Source organism: Brassica napus, chromosome C4 (assembly GCF_020379485.1).
Source record: "Brassica napus cultivar Da-Ae chromosome C4, Da-Ae, whole genome shotgun sequence".
Taxonomy (NCBI): Eukaryota; Viridiplantae; Streptophyta; class Magnoliopsida; order Brassicales; family Brassicaceae; genus Brassica; species Brassica napus.
In genome coordinates, this window is record NC_063447.1 from 23,062,424 (window position 1) to 23,082,148 (window position 19,725).

The following is a 19,725-nucleotide window of genomic DNA, read 5'->3' on the forward strand; positions in this document are numbered from 1 at the left end:
GTGATTCATGCCAAAGGAGGGGAAACATCACGAGAGGAATGAGATGCCTCAGAATACCAATCCTTGAAGTTGAGATGTTTGATGTGGATGGGTGTGGGGTATTGACTTCATGGGCCCATTTCCATCATCACATGGCAAACAAGTACATCATGGTAGCTGTTGATTATGTCTCAAAATGGGTGGAAGCTATTGCAAGTCCCACCAATGATGCAAGAGTGGTAATCAAGATGTTCAAGAGCACCATCTTTCCAAGGTTCGGAGTTCCAAGAGTCGTAATCAGTGATGGAGGGTCTCTCCTTCATCAACAAAACTGCTGGGACTTCTCTAAGAAGAACGGTGTTAAGCACAAGGTGGCAACTCCTTACCATCCTCAAACAAGTGGTCAAGTTGAGATTTCTAACAGAGAGCTCAAGTCCATTTGGGAAGATTGTGGGGATTACAAGGAAGGATTGGTCAGTTAAGCTTGATGATGCGCTTTGGGCTTATAGGACAGCTTACAAGACACCTCTGGGGACTACACCTTTCAACCTAGTGTACGGGAAAGCTTGCCATCTGCCAGTGGAGCTTGAGTACAAGGCACTTTGGGCAGTAAAGTTGCTGAACTTTGACATCAAGAGTGCCAAGGAGAAAAGGTTTTTTCAGCTACAGAACTTGATGAGATAAAGAATGGATGCCTTTGAAAACTCAAGGATCTACAAGGAGAAGACTAAAGCTTTTAATGACAAGAATATCCTAAAGAGAGAGTTTAAAGAAGGAGATAAAGTTCTTCTCTACAACTCAAGACTGAAATTGTTTCCAGGAAAGCTTAAGTCAAGGTGGTCCGACCCTTTCAAGGTCAAAGAGGTTAAGCCATATGGAGCAATAGTTTTGAGGAGTACTGATGGAAGAGACTTCACAATCAATGGGCAAAGGGTTAAGCTCTACATGGCAGATGAACCTGAGGAAGATGGAGTTTCCAACTCCACTGTCTGATCCTACCCCAGCCTAATCCAAAAGGAGGAAAAGTCAAGCTAGAAACTTAAAACAAGCTCACTTGGGAGGAAGTCCCATGCGTATCCATGTACATATTGCATTTGTATTTTCATTTTCGTCATATTTCATAAAAAAAAAAGGGAAAGTGTTGAAGTAGTGTTCAGGTGGTTCATCGATCCGGTCAAGGCAAAGAATCGAGCGTAGGGAGCGAGGTTCCACAGCGACGCCACGAGGTCGCTCCAGCTGGGAGCGACGTGATCAGAGCGACTGGTCCAAGTCGCTCGCATTTTTGTCTCTGGGGGCTCGAGAATCGCTCTCGGGAGCGACGTCTCGCAGCGACCACATGAGGTCGCTCGCAATTCTGTCGATCAGAGCGACGTCTTCAGAGTGACACCTCCGAATCGCTCGCCCTTTCGTCGACACGACGCCACGATCGACCCGAAAACGACCCGGGAGCGACTTCTCACAGCGACACCCTCAAGTCGCTCCCGAGCCGGTCCAGGTAAGTCCCTCTTCGATTTTGTCCGGTTTAATTCAAGTTAACCAGCCCTAAACCTAACCGGACGACCCTAGACCTACCCAGACCCACGACCTTCATCTCTTTCACTCTCCCTTCCTCTCACAAACACTCATACTCTCTCAAACAAACCCACACCAAAAATCTCCTAACTTTCTCAATTCTCACCCAAATCTCCTAGTTCTTGTTTCTAAATCCAAGCTTTCGCCCCTGTAGTTTATTCCTCACCACCCATTCCCCATTTCCTTTCATCCAAACCAAGGTATTGTTGTTTTTAAATTCAAATTCGTAGGTCCATGAACTCTAGAATTTGAAAATCGAAATTTGGTCATTTTCTTGCTTTATTGTGGTAAAATGACTAGGAAGGTTATATATCAAGTTGGTTGTTGAATTGATGGTGGAATTGAGCTTAATTTGAACTTTGGCAAAATTAGGGTTCATGGATTTGGGGCTTTCGAAATTGATCCTAATTGAGTGTGTTAGTGGGTCAGTTAGTATGTTAGGTGTTGAAAGGTTTGATTAGAGAACCTCTCATTCTAGAATTACTTTGATTATTGAATTTTACATGTCTTGTAATTTTCACATGATGAAAAGATGAGAGAATTGTGATTCTTTACGTTGCCTCTTGAAGTTTACATTTGCAAAGTCAATCCACTTATCCCTTTCCAAGTTTTGTATTTCTCAGGTACAATGGTTAAGAAAACTAAGGGAAAGTCGGATGCTGAGAGGCAAGAACCTGAGAGACAAGAGTCTTCGTTGAGAGGAAAGGCTTTAGCCTCGGAACAAGCTGGTTCTGGGACACAAAGGACTTCTCAACAGCAAACCTAACTCTTCAAGGAGCTCATCAGCAAGGGCATCCATCTCTTCAATGTAGAAAACTTGCCCTTGAACTATGGTTTCTTCATTACCTCCTTGATGTCAAAGTGAAGAACATGCCTTTTACCCAAGTGGAGATCAATCTTGCCCTCTTTCACATTAACAATTGCTCCTGCTGTAGCTAAGAAAGGCCTTCCAAGGATTAAAGGATCTGCAGCTTCCTCACCCATCTCAAGCACCACAAAGTCTGTAGGGATCTCATATTTTCCAACCATAACGGGGAGGTCCTCCAAGATACCCACAGGGTACTTCACTGAAAGATCAGCCAATACCAGAGACAGTCTACACTTCTTGTACTGAGTGAAACCAAGCTTTTTAACAACAGAAAAGGCATCACGCTGACACTAGCTCCCAAATCGCAGAGACATCTATCAAAGACCATAGGTCCAAGAGCACAAGGTAATGTGAAGCATCCTGGATCTTCTAGCTTCTTTGGAACAACAAGCCTCTGGATGATGGCACTGCACTCATGAGTGAGAATCATCATGCCCTTATCTCCTTCTTCTTTGCAGCTACACATCTTCAGGAACTTGCTATATTGAGGGATCAGCATGAAAGCATCAATGATGGGCATTGTGACTTGAACTTCACTCATTTGCTTCTCAAAAAAAAGCTTTGTACTTCTCTAGCATCTGCCTCTTGAATCTACCAGGGAATGGAAGTTTGGGTTCATAGGGAGGAGGAACAAAAGAATTCCCACTTGCTGGAGCAACAACTTCACCATCTTCACTGTTTTCTTCTCTTCCCCAACCTTTCCTTTACTTTGGCTTCCACAATCTTCTCCAAGATTTCATCATTGATTTTCTCATCAACAATCACCACTTCATCATCTATGTTGATGGCAACCCCCTCACCTTGTTTCTCAGCATCCTTGGTGAGAGCTCTCTGAGGTAACTCCTTACCACTCCTGAGGGTGATAGCTTCATGATCTCCTTGGGGTTTTGCTCAGATTTTCAGGTGAAAAACCTTGTTGGCGATTTTGTTGAGTGTTCATGGCAGGAAACTGGTTCTCCAAGGTTCTGAACTTGTTGTTGAGCTCATTGTAGCCTCCATCAATCTTTGAGTGAAGGTTCTTCAACTCATAGCCAACATGCTTCTCACTTCTTGTCTTAGACTCCAAGATTTGTTTCATCAGGGCATCAGTGCTGCTGACTTAAGGAGTGGAGGTAGAAGGATTAGCTTGTTGTTGGGAAGAATGGTGTCCTTTGTTGTTGAAACCAGGAGGAGGGTTTTGTTGAGGCTGGTAGATGCCTTGTTGGTTGTTCCAAGGCTGATAACCACTCTGTTGGTTGTTGGAATAGGATTTTTGTTGGTAGTTGTTGTACTGAAAGTTGGGCTTTTTTTGTACCAGCTACCATTGTTATTGATAAAAAACAGCACTTCTTGACCTTCCAAAGTGCTCAGCAAGCTTTCCTTAGAGAAGCCATGGTGGGCATTGAACTTGGTAGCCCTTGAATATCTCCCAGACTTCACTGAATCCTTCCAAGTTTTTCTGTTGAAAGCTGGAAATCTCATTTCTCAGCTTAGCAGTTTGTGAAGTAGAGAAGAACTTCTCCAAAAATGCTTTCTTGCAGTCATCCCAGGTGGTTATAGAGTCGCTGGGTAGAGACTTCTCCCACTAACGTGCCTTATCCCCCAAAGAGAAAGGGAATAGCTTGAGCTTTAAGCATCTTCGGACACACCATTGGTCTTTGACAACCCACAGTAGCTGTCGAACCTGTCCAAGTGATCAAATGGGTCCTCTAGAGCCAAGCCATGATACTTGTTGTTCTCGATCACGTTGAGGAGTCCTGATTTGATCTCAAAGTTGTTGACTGCTACAGCTGGTGCTCGGATTCCCAATCTATGACCATGAATGTTGGGGGCGGTCATAAGTGCCAATGGGTCGAGCTGCTCGATGTTGGTTTTGTGGAATGTGTTGGCATCATTTTGAGGTATGTCTCCCATATCAGTATCCAATCTCTGCAAGTGAGCATGTTGCTCTTCTTCTCTTCTCTTTCTAGCAACTCTCTCTCTAAAGCTCTGATGTCTGCGGCTCTTGGAACTAGGTTTGATGGACCCCTGCTCCTCAAGTTCATACACCTGTAAATTAAAGGGAGGTGAAGAAGGAGAATCAGTAACAAAAGAAAATAAAAATGACTTAGTCTCAAGCAACTGACTAATCTCAATGTTCAAATCTACTCAGAATTTTGCAACGGCGCCAATTTGATGTTAGGAGTTTTCAAGGCTCCTAAGACAAATGTTGTAGTATAAATGATTGTCGAACCAATTCTAAGGAATCGAAGCAATGAGAATGCAAGTACTCACTCAATCTAAGTGAACCAATGATTTCAAATGATTTCTAGCTAATGAATAAACTGATTCAGTTTCAGAATAATAAAAGCGGTAATGATGTAAGGAAATAAACTGGTTGACTCTTCTTACTAAAAGAAGAAAAAGACTCATGGCATAGGAATAGACCTTGGGTGATTAAGTTTCAAACTAAGGATGGCAGACAAACAATCAAACTATCAACCTTAAGCTTAGACACGATTCTAAACAAACTCTATGTCTAGATGAATGTTCATTTACTAACACATTTCAAACAACAAATGTCTTTGGTTGAAAATATGGAAGCAATCATTACTAACAGGTCTAAGGCTATCTTAGCACTTCTAACAACAAATGTCTTTGGCAAAATATGCTAAAAGCTTAGAAAGAGTGTTTCAGACATTTCATCGAACACCTCTTGGGTGGGAAATGCCTAAAGATCAACTTTTGAGAAGCTAACTCAGAAGATGCATTATGATTACTCTACTAGCAAGGTTTTGGAATGATCTACACTAAAACATCCTAGCTCTAACCTAATCACCCTTAATCTTCCTAGCCCATGAATTCAAATGGTGATTACTCACTACTCTTCATGATTCATCTTAAACTCATTTTGGATTTCAGATTAATCATACAGAGGGATACAACAATGAATTGGAAACACAGAATTGCAATAACTAGATGAACAAAAATGATTCAAAAGATGAACTTTCCAAAGGTATTTTCTAAGAACAAAAGATAATCTCCTGGTGGCTACCAAAAAAAATCCTTAAAACATAGGTTTAGAAAAGTAAAAACGTGCATAATGAAATGACGAAAAGGCCCTTGAGTAAACATGAAGTCGAGCAAACAAAAGGCGCGCAGCGACCTCCAGTAGTCGCTCCGAGAGGTCGCTCCAGGCTTTGGGAGCGACCTGGAGGGGTCGCTGCGGACGTCGGAAGTCGTGTAGGTCAGGTCGCTCCTCGTGGCCTCCGAGGATGAAAACGCGAGCGACATCGGGGTGTCGCTCTGGCCAAGTCGCTCTGAAGGGGTGTTCACAGCGACTTCACGGTGTCGCTCCGGTGAGGTCACTCCCATGCACTGCTCGTCCAATGATCACCTTTATCACCTCTTTTGAGCTCCAAAGCACCCAAATGTCTCCAAGAACTCCATGTGGTACTCCAATACCTGATAAAGACTCATGTATGCAAAATGCAACCTAAACATGGCTAAATCCTAGTCTATATGATCAAAATGCACATGGGTGAATGGATGATAAAACAATGGAAATATGCAAGATATCAATGAGATGGCAAGCCTAGAGATCAAGCCTGATAAGTTCACTCAACACCCTAATATCTACTTTTGCTGACTAGGGTTGCTAAGCTCATTCATATGATGTCAAGTTATCTTCTATGCGGTTAGCGAGTTGATTAAACTTAGGTTCGAACATTAGTGATCAAGTTAATGCAAGCAATAAGAGTTATATGAATGAAGATACAAGGGAATCACTTATCTATGTTTAGCTCGTGTAATCAACACCCTAATACCTAGGCGAGCTAACAGACTACTCAATCATAATGCAAGACTTCAAAAACATGATTTCTGAATAATACTGCATAAGAAATAGAATAAGAAACAAAGGGTTCACGATGATCTTCTCTAGATGAGAGATGAGGTCCTCTCCCTTACAAGTTGCAAAACACCAAAAATGCAAGTCTAGGTTTCTTGCAAAAACTAGCGTAAGATATAAAGTAGATAAGGTAGGCTTTTTATATGGAGGCGCCGATAGGTTAGAGGGAAAAAATAGGATAGCTAGGACAAAACCCCAAAATATCTTGGAGGTTTCCTTATTTGTTGAGAGCAGTCACTCGGCTGTTCCGCTGTGGGAAAATCTTCGGGCCGCTCCGCCGGGCTGTTCTGCGTGAAAACACTCCAAAATGGCATATTTCTTCATGCATCCTCTTTTCCACTCTTCTACCTACTCCAGACCTGAAATGACTACAAAAGGACTAGACAGACTCGATAGAAGACGGAAAAAACCTAAGAAACACATACACTATGATGTCAAAAACACCATATATCATATATGTTGGTAAAGAGTTTATGCTCCCCTGTTTTCGCTTCAAATAGTATCGACCCTTTGCCATTGATGTCGACACATGATCCATCTCCGAACTTCACTTTTCATTTGATGTTTTCTTTAAATTTAGAGAATATGATATGTCGCCCATCATATGGTTACTCGCTCCGTTATCCAAGTACCACATTCCATCTTCACGTTTGCTTTGTTCCAGTGTCTTCGGTATGACCTTCTCCTCATTGAGAAGCACAGTCTCATGCATATCCTCATTGAGAAGCACAGTCTCATGCATATATAAGGCTTCATCAGCTTCCTCTGTTTCGCCTTCGTAGTTTCTGGATGTTTGTGTGGGAAGTTCTTCAAAATATGATTCTTGGTGTTTGCGCTTTTGTGTCTTTGATTGTGGGAATAGCTACTGAAGGATGGCTTAAAGGCTCACATGATGGTCTTGGCATTTGGCTACTACTATCTTGGTTGTGTGTTACATTCATTGCACTGCCATGATTTGGATGATGAGAATAAAATGATCAGTGTTCAGGTAAGCAGGAACGAGTTTTGACAGAATATGTCAATCTATGACTCGCTTCCCAGTGACATTGTTCATCTGGCGATTAGAGATCAAGTTCCTGCTGATGGTTTATTCCTCTCTGGATTCTCTGTTGTGATAGATGAGTCCAGCTTGACTGGTGAGAGTGAGAATGTGATGGTGAATGCGCAAAATGATTTCCTTTTGTCTGGAACCAAAGTGAAATATGGGTCTTGTAAGATGTTGATTACTACAGTTGGGATGAGGACTCAATGGGGATAGCTAATGGCGACTTTGACTGAAGAAGGTGATGACGAAACTCCATTTCATGTGAAGCTCATTGGACTTTTTACCATAATTGGCAAGATTGGTCTTTTCTTTTTGTGATACAGGGGACGTTTATGAAGAAACTTTCAATGGGAACTCACTGGATATGGTCTGGTGATGAAGCTTTCGATCTTCTGGAGTACTTAGATTCCTGTCACAATTGTTGTGATTTCGGTTCCTGAGGTTTGGCAGTGACTCTTATTAATTGTTTGCAATGAATAAAATGATGACTGATAAATGTTAGAGGCAGATTTCATCTCGTTCCATACCCGGTCCAAGAATCCGACCCAGTATCATTAGGGTCCAAAAGAAGATCATATACCCACAAAGGTCCAAGGACCAATCCGAGCTCATAAGAGACCCACGCCGAGCTAATATATTCAAACCATAGTTTAACGGAGGTCAAAAGACGACCATAAACGCACTTATGCTCACCAAAGATCAAGTCGTTGTTATGATCCATCATTGGAGACCTATAAAAGAAAGACCAAGGACAAGAAGAAGGGGATCCGAGTTTTTCTAGAGTAGTTTATATTTCATTACTTACATATCTTCTTGTTCTTAGATAAATTGTCTAAGAGCATCTCTAAAAAGACACTCTATTTTGAAGTTTCCAAAACTCTATATTTGAAGTTTAAAGTGTTCTTCTCAAAAAGCAAAACTTCAAACATAACTTCAAAACTATTTGTATTTTATTTACGGTCCTTATAGTCATAAAATTTAAACAAAAGTTTTGTAATAACAAAGCACATATATAAAAAATACAACAGTTTAACTTAATAAATTGTTATATTAGAATACAAATTTTAATGGAAATAACTAATAATATATTAACGTCATGAAAAATACCATATTATTCCATAAAAATATATTCGCAATACATATATGATTAACTAGTATATTCGAAGTAAAAATGACTCTTTTTATTTTTAATTTGTAGATCACAAACTAAAAATTGTTGAAATCAGGTGATTTAAAATTTAAATACGTTTAGATCTGAACAAGAGAAAACAGAGGAAAATAATATGTGCTAAAAGACTTAACTTCTATCAACGATATTAAAACTCAGTGAATACATTCGATCTGATAGAAAAGAATCGTACAAAATAAACATCAAAACAAAAACTATCTTCGGTTATACAAAATTTGTTTGGCCAATATTTTGGAGATTTTATAGGTCCTGGATCAAATTTACATGACTACTAGTGTGTTGTAATATTGAAATTTGTGTGATAGTTATGTATTCATGTAATTTTTGAAAAATTTTTGGTTATTAAGTTTCTTTTGTACTGTTGTTGTCTAAATCTAGTTTTAAAATATTTGAACTCTTATTTTAAGGTTATGTTTAATTTTATATGTAAAGCCTAAATTATTAAAAAAAAAGAATTTTATGAGATATGAGATTTTTAAGATTAATACATTAAACGAGAAAATATTTAAGAATTACAATGTGATGTGTAATTGTAGAGACAAACCAAAATGCAATTAAATATATGAAACTTCAAATTTGAAGTTTTGACAAGTGAAACTTCAAATATAGAGTTTCACTTCTAAAAAACTTCAATTTGAAGTTTTGAAATTTCTTTTTAGAGAGTCAAAAACTTCATATTTGAAGTTATAGAGTGTCTTTTGGAGATGCTCTCAATACTTGTATTGTATTTTATATTGTAAATCAAATATACTTTTTTATACAAAATCATCAATATACACGTTAACCCTAAACAAGAGTTTATGAATACATCTAAATTATCAAAAATGTTTAATACAGAAATATTTCGAATTTGGTTCAGTCAGTCTCAAAAAGTAAACTGCGTACTTTTTCTTAATAGTTTAATTTGCTTATAAGATATCAATTATATCCTCCTAGTGATTATTAGTAAAAGATTCGTTTGCTACACATTTACAAATTCATGCAAATGCAAGACTTCACAACGGTCGTGTGGACTGTTAGTGAGTGTACCTGTCTTCTCGCTGCAAATGGTAGTTGCAGTGGCCATAGTCTAACAAGCTGCTAAATACCTAAAAGAGCTTTATTGAAGGATCTCACAAACTCTTGTTTAGGGTTAACGTGTATAAAAGAAGTGTGTAAAAATACTTATATTGATGATTTTGTATAAAAAAGTATTTCAACGGTATTGAATCCTCTTGTATGGCCCAAAAAATGATTAAACACTCCCGTTGATATATATTGAATACAAACTCAAAATATAAAATAGAAATTTTGAGGCTCGAAGTACCTATATATCCTGGAATCCTCTTTGGTCCAATGGTTTGACTAAATGTTCGTAATGTTTCTTCACAAGGAGATCTGGTTTCGAAAAAGCGGAATTATGCGAATTAATGAATAAAATGCTTAGAAGAGATTTTGCACCATATCACGAAGAGTACCGTCAAGCGTGGATCCCATAAAACGGTTTAAGTGATGCAATCAAACATGAATCTTCATAAGCTAGGTAGAATGTTTACTGTATAATTGTTTGTAATATTTCTTATAATATCATAATTATTATAGCGTTAAGAAAAAAAAGAAACACCTATCTATAACAATAAAACACAAACCCCTTAAGAAACCAAAAGCACATTCTTAACTAAATCAGGATCAGCATTAAACAATAATTTATAACAAAGACGAATTGAATGAAAGATGCATAATTATTGTTTATAAGCATACGATTAACACAACATCCCGGATAGACCTACATGGTAACAGTGGAGTGTTGAAATTTTATTTGTAGAAAGTACCAAAAAAGAAAGAAGGTTCAACTTAGTTAGAACTGGTGTGCATTCCGAGTCAACCTGAAAGCGGTATTGGATGGACGTACAAGGAGTTCATATAGCGTTCGATTTTTCCTTTGGGTCAGAGTATCCATCACCCTCCTTGTAGAACACGTCGAAGATTCGTGCAAAGCTGAGGCATCGCAGAAGAATTTGTCGTGGCCACATGACCATGTGTGTTCATGAACTCCTCCATAACCACTTTGTAGTTGTCTCTATATATTGAGAGAGTTACATGATGGGTTACTTTTTCATAAAACTTAACATATTTAGGCACTTTACACTTGAGATGTACTATTTACCTTACTTTTGGATTTTAGTTGTTTTTGCCTGACGAAAATGCCTTTGGGTAAGAAAGAGAAATAGTGACTAGAGTGAAAATGGTTAAAAACATATATTAGTTGCTTGGGTGTTATTAATTGTTGGTAGATTTATTGGGTATTGGGCTCAATAGTAACCATAAGATATGATTTAAGCTAATTTGATTTGAGGGCTCTTGTTAACGTAAATACAAATCATAAAAAAAGATAGACAAGAAAGAGAGATTTTATGGTCAGACTTGATGATGTGGTCAATATTAAAACGTGTTGAGTCAAGGTTGCGGTTGAGAGAAGAGAGATCAGGACCAATAATCATGTGGTCAAAGACTTTATGAATAGCAGATCGGTGGGTGGTTGTGGTCAGGATTTAGGTTGTGAAAAGAGAGGTTATGGTCAAAGTCACTGTGGGCATAGGTATAGGTTTTTGCACATTTTTGGTTATGGTCCAGCGACTTCTCTGTCTAACAGCACCACCAAAGTTGGTGTGACCACGTCTTGTCTCGTCCTCCACCATCAAGCTTTTCTGCTCCTCCTTCACGCTCTGCCACCGGCAACGAGGAGACCAATGATTCATCACGCCACCACCACCAATTCGTCACGTCATCACCTTCCGTTATAACATCACCATTTTTTCAGATCTGAAAAATTAATAAATCTAAAAAAAAAGAGTAAAAGACAAGAAACAAAAAATATTAAATCTCATAATTGGTGGTTGATTTTACGATTCTTTGTTTTTTTCAGTGATGAAGATGAGAAAGAGGAATAGAAGAGAAAAAAATGAGAGAGGAGAAGAGAAAACAAAAAAACTCGACAGTGATTTAATTAAATGGGATCAACTCATACTGTTTAGAATTGAGAGGGTAATTAGGAATTTTGTAGCCTGAAAGTACACCACAGCATAAAGTATGCTAGAGTGTTAAGAGAGAAGTGAAAAGTATGTTACCGTGTAATTTTTTCCTATATATTTTACGCAGCTCAAAAAAATATGCATTTTCCAAAAAAAAAAAAAAAAGTGATGGCATTTTCGTGAATAATCTGAATTTTGGAGGTGAAAGAGGCAAGCCAAAGTTCCAAAAAAAACATGGGTTAGTTTTGTGTTTGACTTCAAGTTTTGAGTCATATTTGCAAAAAACCCTTATATTTTTCTACTTTTTTATCAATATAACATATCCATATAATTATAATTATAAACTAACTAAAAGAAACAGATAAATAGTTGTTAAATTTGAAATAATGGATGCAAGTCATATACCTAAAAGTGAATACTTGAACTGAGTCGATAATTTATATTTGAAATCACATATCTAATTAAGATTAATATATAGTGATAATTAATAAATTATATATTTATATTTACAAATTTCAAAACAATTTAAAACATATTATATAATTCTCACAAAAGTCACTAAATGGACACCCTTAATAAATTAGAAGTTATACCAAATTGCCATTATAAACAATTATTTATATGGCCTCATAAAATAATAAAAAAATAAATATTTGTAAATATAAATATATAAATTTTTTTATATATAAAATAATTTTTATTTCGCTAAACAGATATAAAAAGAATATATCTAAAATTTTAAAAATATATAGGTTTATCTATATAACATAATTGAAAAAATATTTGAAAAATAAAATATTTTAGATACTAATTTTTCAAAAAATAATATTTTTATCATGATTATTATTTTTTGATAAAAATAAATTAATACTTGAAAAAAATGATCATCTAATATCATATTTGTCAAATCATACACCTAATTACAGAAAATATAAACTCATTAAATAATATTCTACTCAACTTTCATACATATAAATTATAAAATGTCTTCAAATTTTTTAATAAAAAAATTATTAACCGATTATAAGAATTTTATTATTTTATAAACATTCATATATGTATGTGAAATTCTCAAAAATTACAAAATATGTTTGTTAATGCAAATCCAACTTTATATTTTTATTTTCTGTTTTTAATCAGAATAACATATATCAAATTTTATATTTAAAAATATATATCTACCAAAAATAAGAGGATGAACCCAACTAAATGAAATTACAAATGTTAATCTAATTCTAACCTAATTAAAATAAAACAGAAAAAAAAACCACTTTTCAATTTGAAATAATAGATGCAACTCAACTAGAAAAAAAATATTTGAACTGATTCGAAGTATTATATTTGAAAGTACATATTTAGTTAAGATGAAAACAAAATAACTACTTAATAAAATTTTATATATATTACAAAATGATTTAAAACTTATAAACAAACGAAAGGGGTATTTACGGGAGAATCCCATGTACATATAAATATACGCACTTATGTATGTATAGTACCCTCTGCAAACATTCTGTAAGAGCAATGGCTTCGGTAAGAGTTGCATATGCGTCATATAAGAGTTGCATATGCGTCATATGTGTCATCCACGACAACCACGATCATCGTGATTTTGGCCACTATGATTCTACCAAGTGAATATTGCTGCTCGAAATATGCTCCTAAAGACATAAAATGGCACTCCACAACTCTATCCCTAATGTGAGGTAACTTAGATGCAAGATCTAAGTCCTTCCACCATCTGTAAACTTACACGTAAATGCATTGGGAAAGTGAAATCAGGAACGCTTTCTATCAACAAGATTGAAGATAAGTACGTCACCTGGTGAGAGTTTCGATTTCTTGGATGCAAAGAAATTGGCAGAAATTGAAGTTAAGCTTTGCAAACTTGAGAATGATCTCATTGTGACTTTCATCTTGTTCATAATAAGAAATATATTCCCTAGCCACTAGTACTTCTATGTTACCGTATCGAGGTATGTATAGTGCGTTTTGTATATGCTTGAAGAGATGGGGAGCAATAGCACTGGATGCGTTATGGCCATCTAAAGACTCCAAGTGGTTCCGTGTGAAACTCAGCGCTTCGTCCATTATGTCTTCAGAAGGTGTCCCCAGATGAGCTACTTGGAACAACTGTAGCATTCCTCTAACATCTCTGGCTAGAGTCTCCTTGAACCTACTATCTTCACCTCTGAATCTATCGAAGGCATCTAAAAATAAAAATTATCTGTTATAATTGAATAAATATATTAGGTTATGAATACATGTATGTCAATCCAGGAAAACTATTACTCGTACCACAAGACATGTTATGACCGTACAGTCTGAAGACCTCAAATATAATGGAGATTGTTTCCAAATCATCTTCCCCGGCAATTATGGCATAGATCTATGTGTATCAGAAAGCAGATCGTCATTTGGAATTTATATCTAAGAGTTATGGTTGTTTCTTTGGAACTTATATCTACCGATCGGATCTGCAAACAGTCAACTTCATCAGCGTTATACCGTTGATACAGAAGGAACCAGGGAACGGGCAAGATATCATTGGAAAGATCTCGATGCCAGCTTTTCAGATCATCTATTCGATCGTCAAGTGTACGTACGGTTAGAAAGTTGTTAATGTTTCTTCTTCTGGCGAAGAATAAAGCTGTTGAGTTGCAGAGACAGTTCCGACCAGTCTCGGTGTAAGTGAGAAACGTTCGACAGAAACAAAATCTTTCAGTCTGGAAATTCGTCAGTGAGTAGTTAATTCTCTTATCTATCATCTCCGGCAAGCGGATCGTTATTCCAAGTTATTTTCTGAGAGTTATGCTTGTTTTCGTGAGAGGTGTTGGTGCAGTTTGCGTTTACGACCACCCTGGAGATGAAGCTACTTTGGTTAAGCAAATGGCGTCCGATCGGAGTAAAATTGGTGTCTATGGATAGAGGACATATAGTAGTACATTATGAACGGAGGGATCTAAAAGTTAACGGTCAGTTCTTGAGTTATTCATCTGTTTGCTCTATGGTTCAGCTCTGCCAGAATATCATATTGATCTAATTTCAGAGAGCTCCGGAGTTTCTTTGTTAGAGCCGTCAAGGTCCATTCGGCGTTTCCTCAGGTTTCTTCAGAACCCGTGGAAAAGGTGAGGGTCTATTCTGTAAATCCCGTACCAGTGTAGAATTCTCTCTATTGTAGTTTATATTTCGAATCATGATCCGTCTGTTTGAATTGAGTCTGTTTGAGTCTTGATTGTTAGTTAGTTCATTCATTGTAAACTGGAACTAGAGGTCTAGAGGATTCAACCGTTGATTTGATTGCGTGATGTTAAGAGATGTGATATATATATGTATGTATACATAGTTATGAGTAGGGACTATGTGAGTGGGCGGGGGTCCAGAGATGTCTGGACTAGCGACGCAGCTTTGGTGGGCGGGGGCTCAGAGACGTTTGGGCTAGCGACGCAGATTGTGTGGGGCGTGGGTGCAGAGACGTTTGCATTCGACGCAGCTTTGGAGGGTGGGGTTACAGAGACAGACTGTACTAGCGACGCAGCGTATGAATATATATATCCGTATGAGGAGATGCGGGGTGTATGGACTAGCTATATGCTATCATCGCATTGTTTGTGTTGTGTTTGTGTGATGCTTTAGGCGTCTTGTTTGTTCATGTTAGAGCTAAACTTTCATAGTGGGAGTTCTATTACTCAAGTCAGTGGTTTGCGTGTTTAGCATCCCATACCTCACGGAGTAACTCCCCAGTTACTCACCCATCTTTCTTCCCCTTGCAGGTGAACATGACGACTAGTTGGATATGTGGACGGATTGGTGTCTTGGGATCGTTGTATTTTATTTCGGTTTTAATTAACTTTTCGATTTTATGTATTTGGTTTTAAATTATAAACTTGTTTTACTTAAAAATTATTTGATTAAAAGGTTTGACATTTTATTCGGTTTTATAAATCGGTTTAATTTGGTATTTTTCGGTTATTAGCACACCGTTCTCGAGAGAAGAGGAGACGGGTGTTACAATTTGGTATCAGAGCGGGGTTCCGTCCCGGCTCTGACCCGGGATGGCGATTTGTTGGTACGTGGTTTCGACTCGGTTTTAATTCGGTTTAATCGATTTTAAAAGATTTTTGAATCTGGGGATTTGGGAGTTTTAAAGAAAGAAAAATACAGCACCTTTCTGTTCAGTAACTTCTAACCCAATTGTCTTTTTATTGACGATGAGTTTATCATCGTCATCCGCTCTCTAGCTAACAAGGTTTCAGCCAGATGTTCGAGAGATGGATGATGTCACAGTTTGATAAATTGCTCAGGTGTGTATTAGTTTTGTCAGCCGTGTTCAGAGATTGTTCGCATGTGGACGTTTGATGTTGTTGCCACCACCCAAACTTCAAGCCATCTCTCCACGAGTTTTCGTTATTGGAGATTATGTGGTACGAGATGTGAGCCATGAGTTGGCATGTGTTATTCGTGTTATGAGTAGAGTTACTGCCATGGAGGCATTATTATTTTGTAAACTCGTGGGGGATCGCTTTTGGATTGGGGTGCGGCAACTTGTGTAGTGTTATATCGGAGTTACACTTGGTATGTTTTCCAGTTTTTGGCAGTGTTGATCATTTCAGAGATGTGTCAGTTCGGACAGCTGATATAGAAACGTTGAGAGCTATTTATATTGATTGTTGTGTACCAGTTATGCTTGGAGGGCCGATTGGTTCAGAGACTCGTTAGAGATGGAGTTTTGTTTTGCGATATCATTCTTGGGATGGACTTGTTATCACGACATCGAGTACTGTTGGATTGCCTAAGGGCAAGAGTTCACATTTCTGGAGCATAGTAGATTTTAATTGCATACATGCTACATGCAGAGGAGTTATTGGATATGGGGAGTAAATGGATTTTGGTGATCATTTCGATGGTCAACATGAGTTGCAGGATCTTCTAGTTATCTCAGAGTATGGAGATGTATTTGAGGCCTTGGAAGGGCTGTCACCAGCCAGAGGAGATGTTCTTACGATCGAGTTGGAGTCAGGTACAACACCGATTTCACGAGCTCTATACCGATTATCGCCAGCAGAGATGGCTGAGCTGAAAGAACATATGCAAGATTCATCAGACAAGAGATTTATTTAGGCCGAGTAATTCTCTGTGGGGAGCACCAGTGTTGTTTGTAAAAAAAAAAATGATGGGAGTTTTCAGGCTTTGTATCGACTACATAGACTTGAACATGGTAACCATCATATTGATGAGTTGTTGAATTAGCTGCATGGAGGTTCACGGTTCTCGAAGGTTGTCTAGGCATCAGGACATCATCAGATTGCTATAGTTGAGGAGTATGTACGGAATGTGGGTTTCCGTATATGTCATGGATATTATGAGTTTTGGTGATATCGTTTTGGATCGACGAATGCACCGATAGCATTTGAGAAGCTTATGAATGATGTCTTTCGCGAACACTTGGACAAGTGCACGATTGTACTCATCGACGACCCCATTGAGTTATTCTTGGAGTAGAGGGAGCATGATGAGCGTTTGCGGATTGTGAATCAATGCATGAGAATCAGGTCATTCTATATACATTGCATCAGTTGAGACCTCACGAGACCCACTACCCTATTCATGATTCGTAGTGGCTGCAGTGGTATTTTCGTTATTGTTTTGGAGATTGTAATTGTACAGGAAGGAATTCAGATTCTCTGGGATCATTGGAGGCTGAAATCCATCTTCATTCATTAAAACTTGTACTTGGACAGTGCAGTTGGATTGAGTTGGTAGCAGGCTACAGTTTGGATATTGCATACCATCTGGTAAAGACAACCAGGTGACAAATGCCTTGGGTAGGCACATGAGCGACGTATCAGGAACCAAAGAGGTTCATGAGTTTACTGGGATATTAGCTAGTCTCAGATTGTGTGCCATTACTGTCGATGGAGAGACAAATGGCCTTGGGACTTTGGAGCAGGCAGTTTTGCTATGGAGGATACCCCAAGCGCATGTTAGCGTTATGGCTTTGTAAGGCGATCGAGATTGGGAGTATTGTTATCATAAGTGTTGAGCGGGATGTACCTGTACCGAAACCGAGTTGTGTGTTGTACGATAAGCTGTTAAGAAAGGGATCTTACAGCAAATACATCACTCGTGTTTCTCTACCCATCGGGAACACCAAGGCGTACAAAGATATGAAGTGTTAACTGTAATTGGTCTAGTATGAAGAGAGTTGTGGCTTCATTGCGTCACAATGTCAGACATGTCAGATGGCTATGATAGAGGATCAGTTATCTATCATGTTATTTTTGAACTTGGTTTTGCCGGAGTGGAAATGAGGCATGGTGATTATGGACATTGTTATTTGATTTTAAATCACCATATGTTGAAAGGATGCCACATGGGTAGTCATGGATAGACTTACCAAGTCAGCCCATTTCCTAAGTAATTAAGAAGACAGCCAGAGCTAATCAGTTGGAGCAGACCTACATTATTGAGTTTGTGAGGTTTCATGGATGTCAACATTGTATCGGATTTGGATTCAAAGTTCACGTCTACATTTTTGGAGTCATTTAGAAGGAACTTGGGACAAAGATCCACAGGAATACAACTTATTATCAGCATACAGATGGTTAGTCAAATAGGACTATTCAGACTTAGAGGACATGCTAAGGGATTGCGTCTTACAGTGGGATGGAAGATCGGAAAGCATTACATCTAGAATAGTTTGCATACATCGACAACTATCGTTCGAGCATTGAGATGGCACCGTATGAGGCTATTTATGGTAGGCCTTGTCGTATACCACTTTGTTGGACCAAAGTTAGGGAGTGACATGAGTTTGAACTATTAATGGTTCAAGAGATGGTATAGCAAATGGACATGCTCAAGGATTGGCTTTGGGACGCCCATGACGGCAGAGGATTTATGCAGCTAAGCGTCGTAAGGATTTGGAGTTACATATGGGCAATCTAGTGTACCTGAAAATACTGACATTTCAGGGAGGACTTAAGACTCATAAGCTGAAGCAACTAAAACCGAGGTACATTGGACTGTATCCTCCGGTGGAGCGAATTGGAGCAGTTGATTGCAGTGATTCTATCAACAGTGTATCAAACTTCCATGACGTGATCCAAGTGAGATCAAATTCAGATGAGGATTGACTATCCGAAGATTTTTTTTTTAGGACGATATTGGACAGCCGACTCAGGATTTGAATTCGAGGACGAATTCCTCGTAAGTGGGGAAGAATTGTAACGATCCAAATCTCGGCCCGGAAATATTTAGCCCAGTAAGACCCAATTACATTGCAGAAAACTCTAAAGTTTTCTTATTTAAGATGAGATTTCTTGGTGGCCTCTGACAGAGACTTTCGGGGATGGAAAATCCCTGCCGGAACGTCACCGGAACAGCCACAAATAGCCACCATGAAAGAGAAGCCCTCCCTCCATCCGAAAAGAGAGAGTAGAGCTCTGCAGACACGTTTTGGGGGAACAGAAGAACGATCAATCACATATGAGTATTTCGAAGCTAAATTTTGAGGTTATGTTCTACACTCATAGATCTATGTGTATCAGAAAGCAGATCGCCATTTGGAATTTTTATCTAAGAGTTATGGTTGTTTCTTTGGACTGATATCTACAGATCGGATCCGCAAACAGTCAACTTCATCAGCGTTTTACCGTTGGTACAGAAGGAACCAGGGAATGGGCGAGATATCATTGGAAAAATCTCGATGCCAGCTGATCATCTATCCGATCGTCAAATAGACGTACGGTTAGAAAGTTAATGACGTTTCTTCTTGGCGAAGAATAAAGCTGTTGAGTTGCAGAGACAGTTCCGACCAGTCTCGGTGTAAGTGAAAAACGGTCAACAGAAACAAAATCTTTCAGTCTGTAAATTTGTCAGTAAGTAGTTAATTCTCTTATCTATCATCTCCTGCAAGCGGATCATTATTCCAAGTTATTTTCTGAGAGTTATGCTTGTTTTCGTGAGACGTGTTGGTGCAGTTTGCGTTTACGACCACCCTGGAGATGAAGCTACTTTGGTTAAGCAAATGGTGTCCGATCGGAGTAAAATTGGTGTCTATGGATAGAGGACATATAGTAGTACATTATGACCGGAGGGATCTAAAATTTAACGGTCAGCTCTTGAGTTATTCATCTGTTTGCTCTATAGTTCAGCTCTGCCAGAATATCATATTGATCTAATTTCAGAGAG

General features: G+C 38.3%; 1 protein-coding gene and 1 non-coding gene across 2 annotated transcripts; one reads left to right on the forward strand and one right to left on the reverse strand.

Moving 5' to 3' along the window:
- The first annotated feature begins 3,785 nt into the window (after positions 1–3,785).
- LOC125586676 lies at positions 3,786–3,890 on the forward strand. The gene has a single exon (XR_007323212.1). It is a non-coding gene; the product is annotated as a small nucleolar RNA R71 (small nucleolar RNA).
- Positions 3,891–13,083: 9,193 nt separating this feature from the next.
- Positions 13,084–14,080, reverse strand: LOC106392528 (terpenoid synthase 29-like). The gene is made up of 4 exons (XM_048755621.1): positions 14,018–14,080; positions 13,825–13,921; positions 13,355–13,742; positions 13,084–13,273 (listed from the first exon to the last, which is right to left on the reverse strand). Exons 1-4 carry the CDS (start codon positions 14,078–14,080, stop codon positions 13,084–13,086), a joined length of 738 nt encoding a protein of 245 aa, XP_048611578.1.
- Between the last annotated feature and the right edge of the window lie 5,645 nt (positions 14,081–19,725).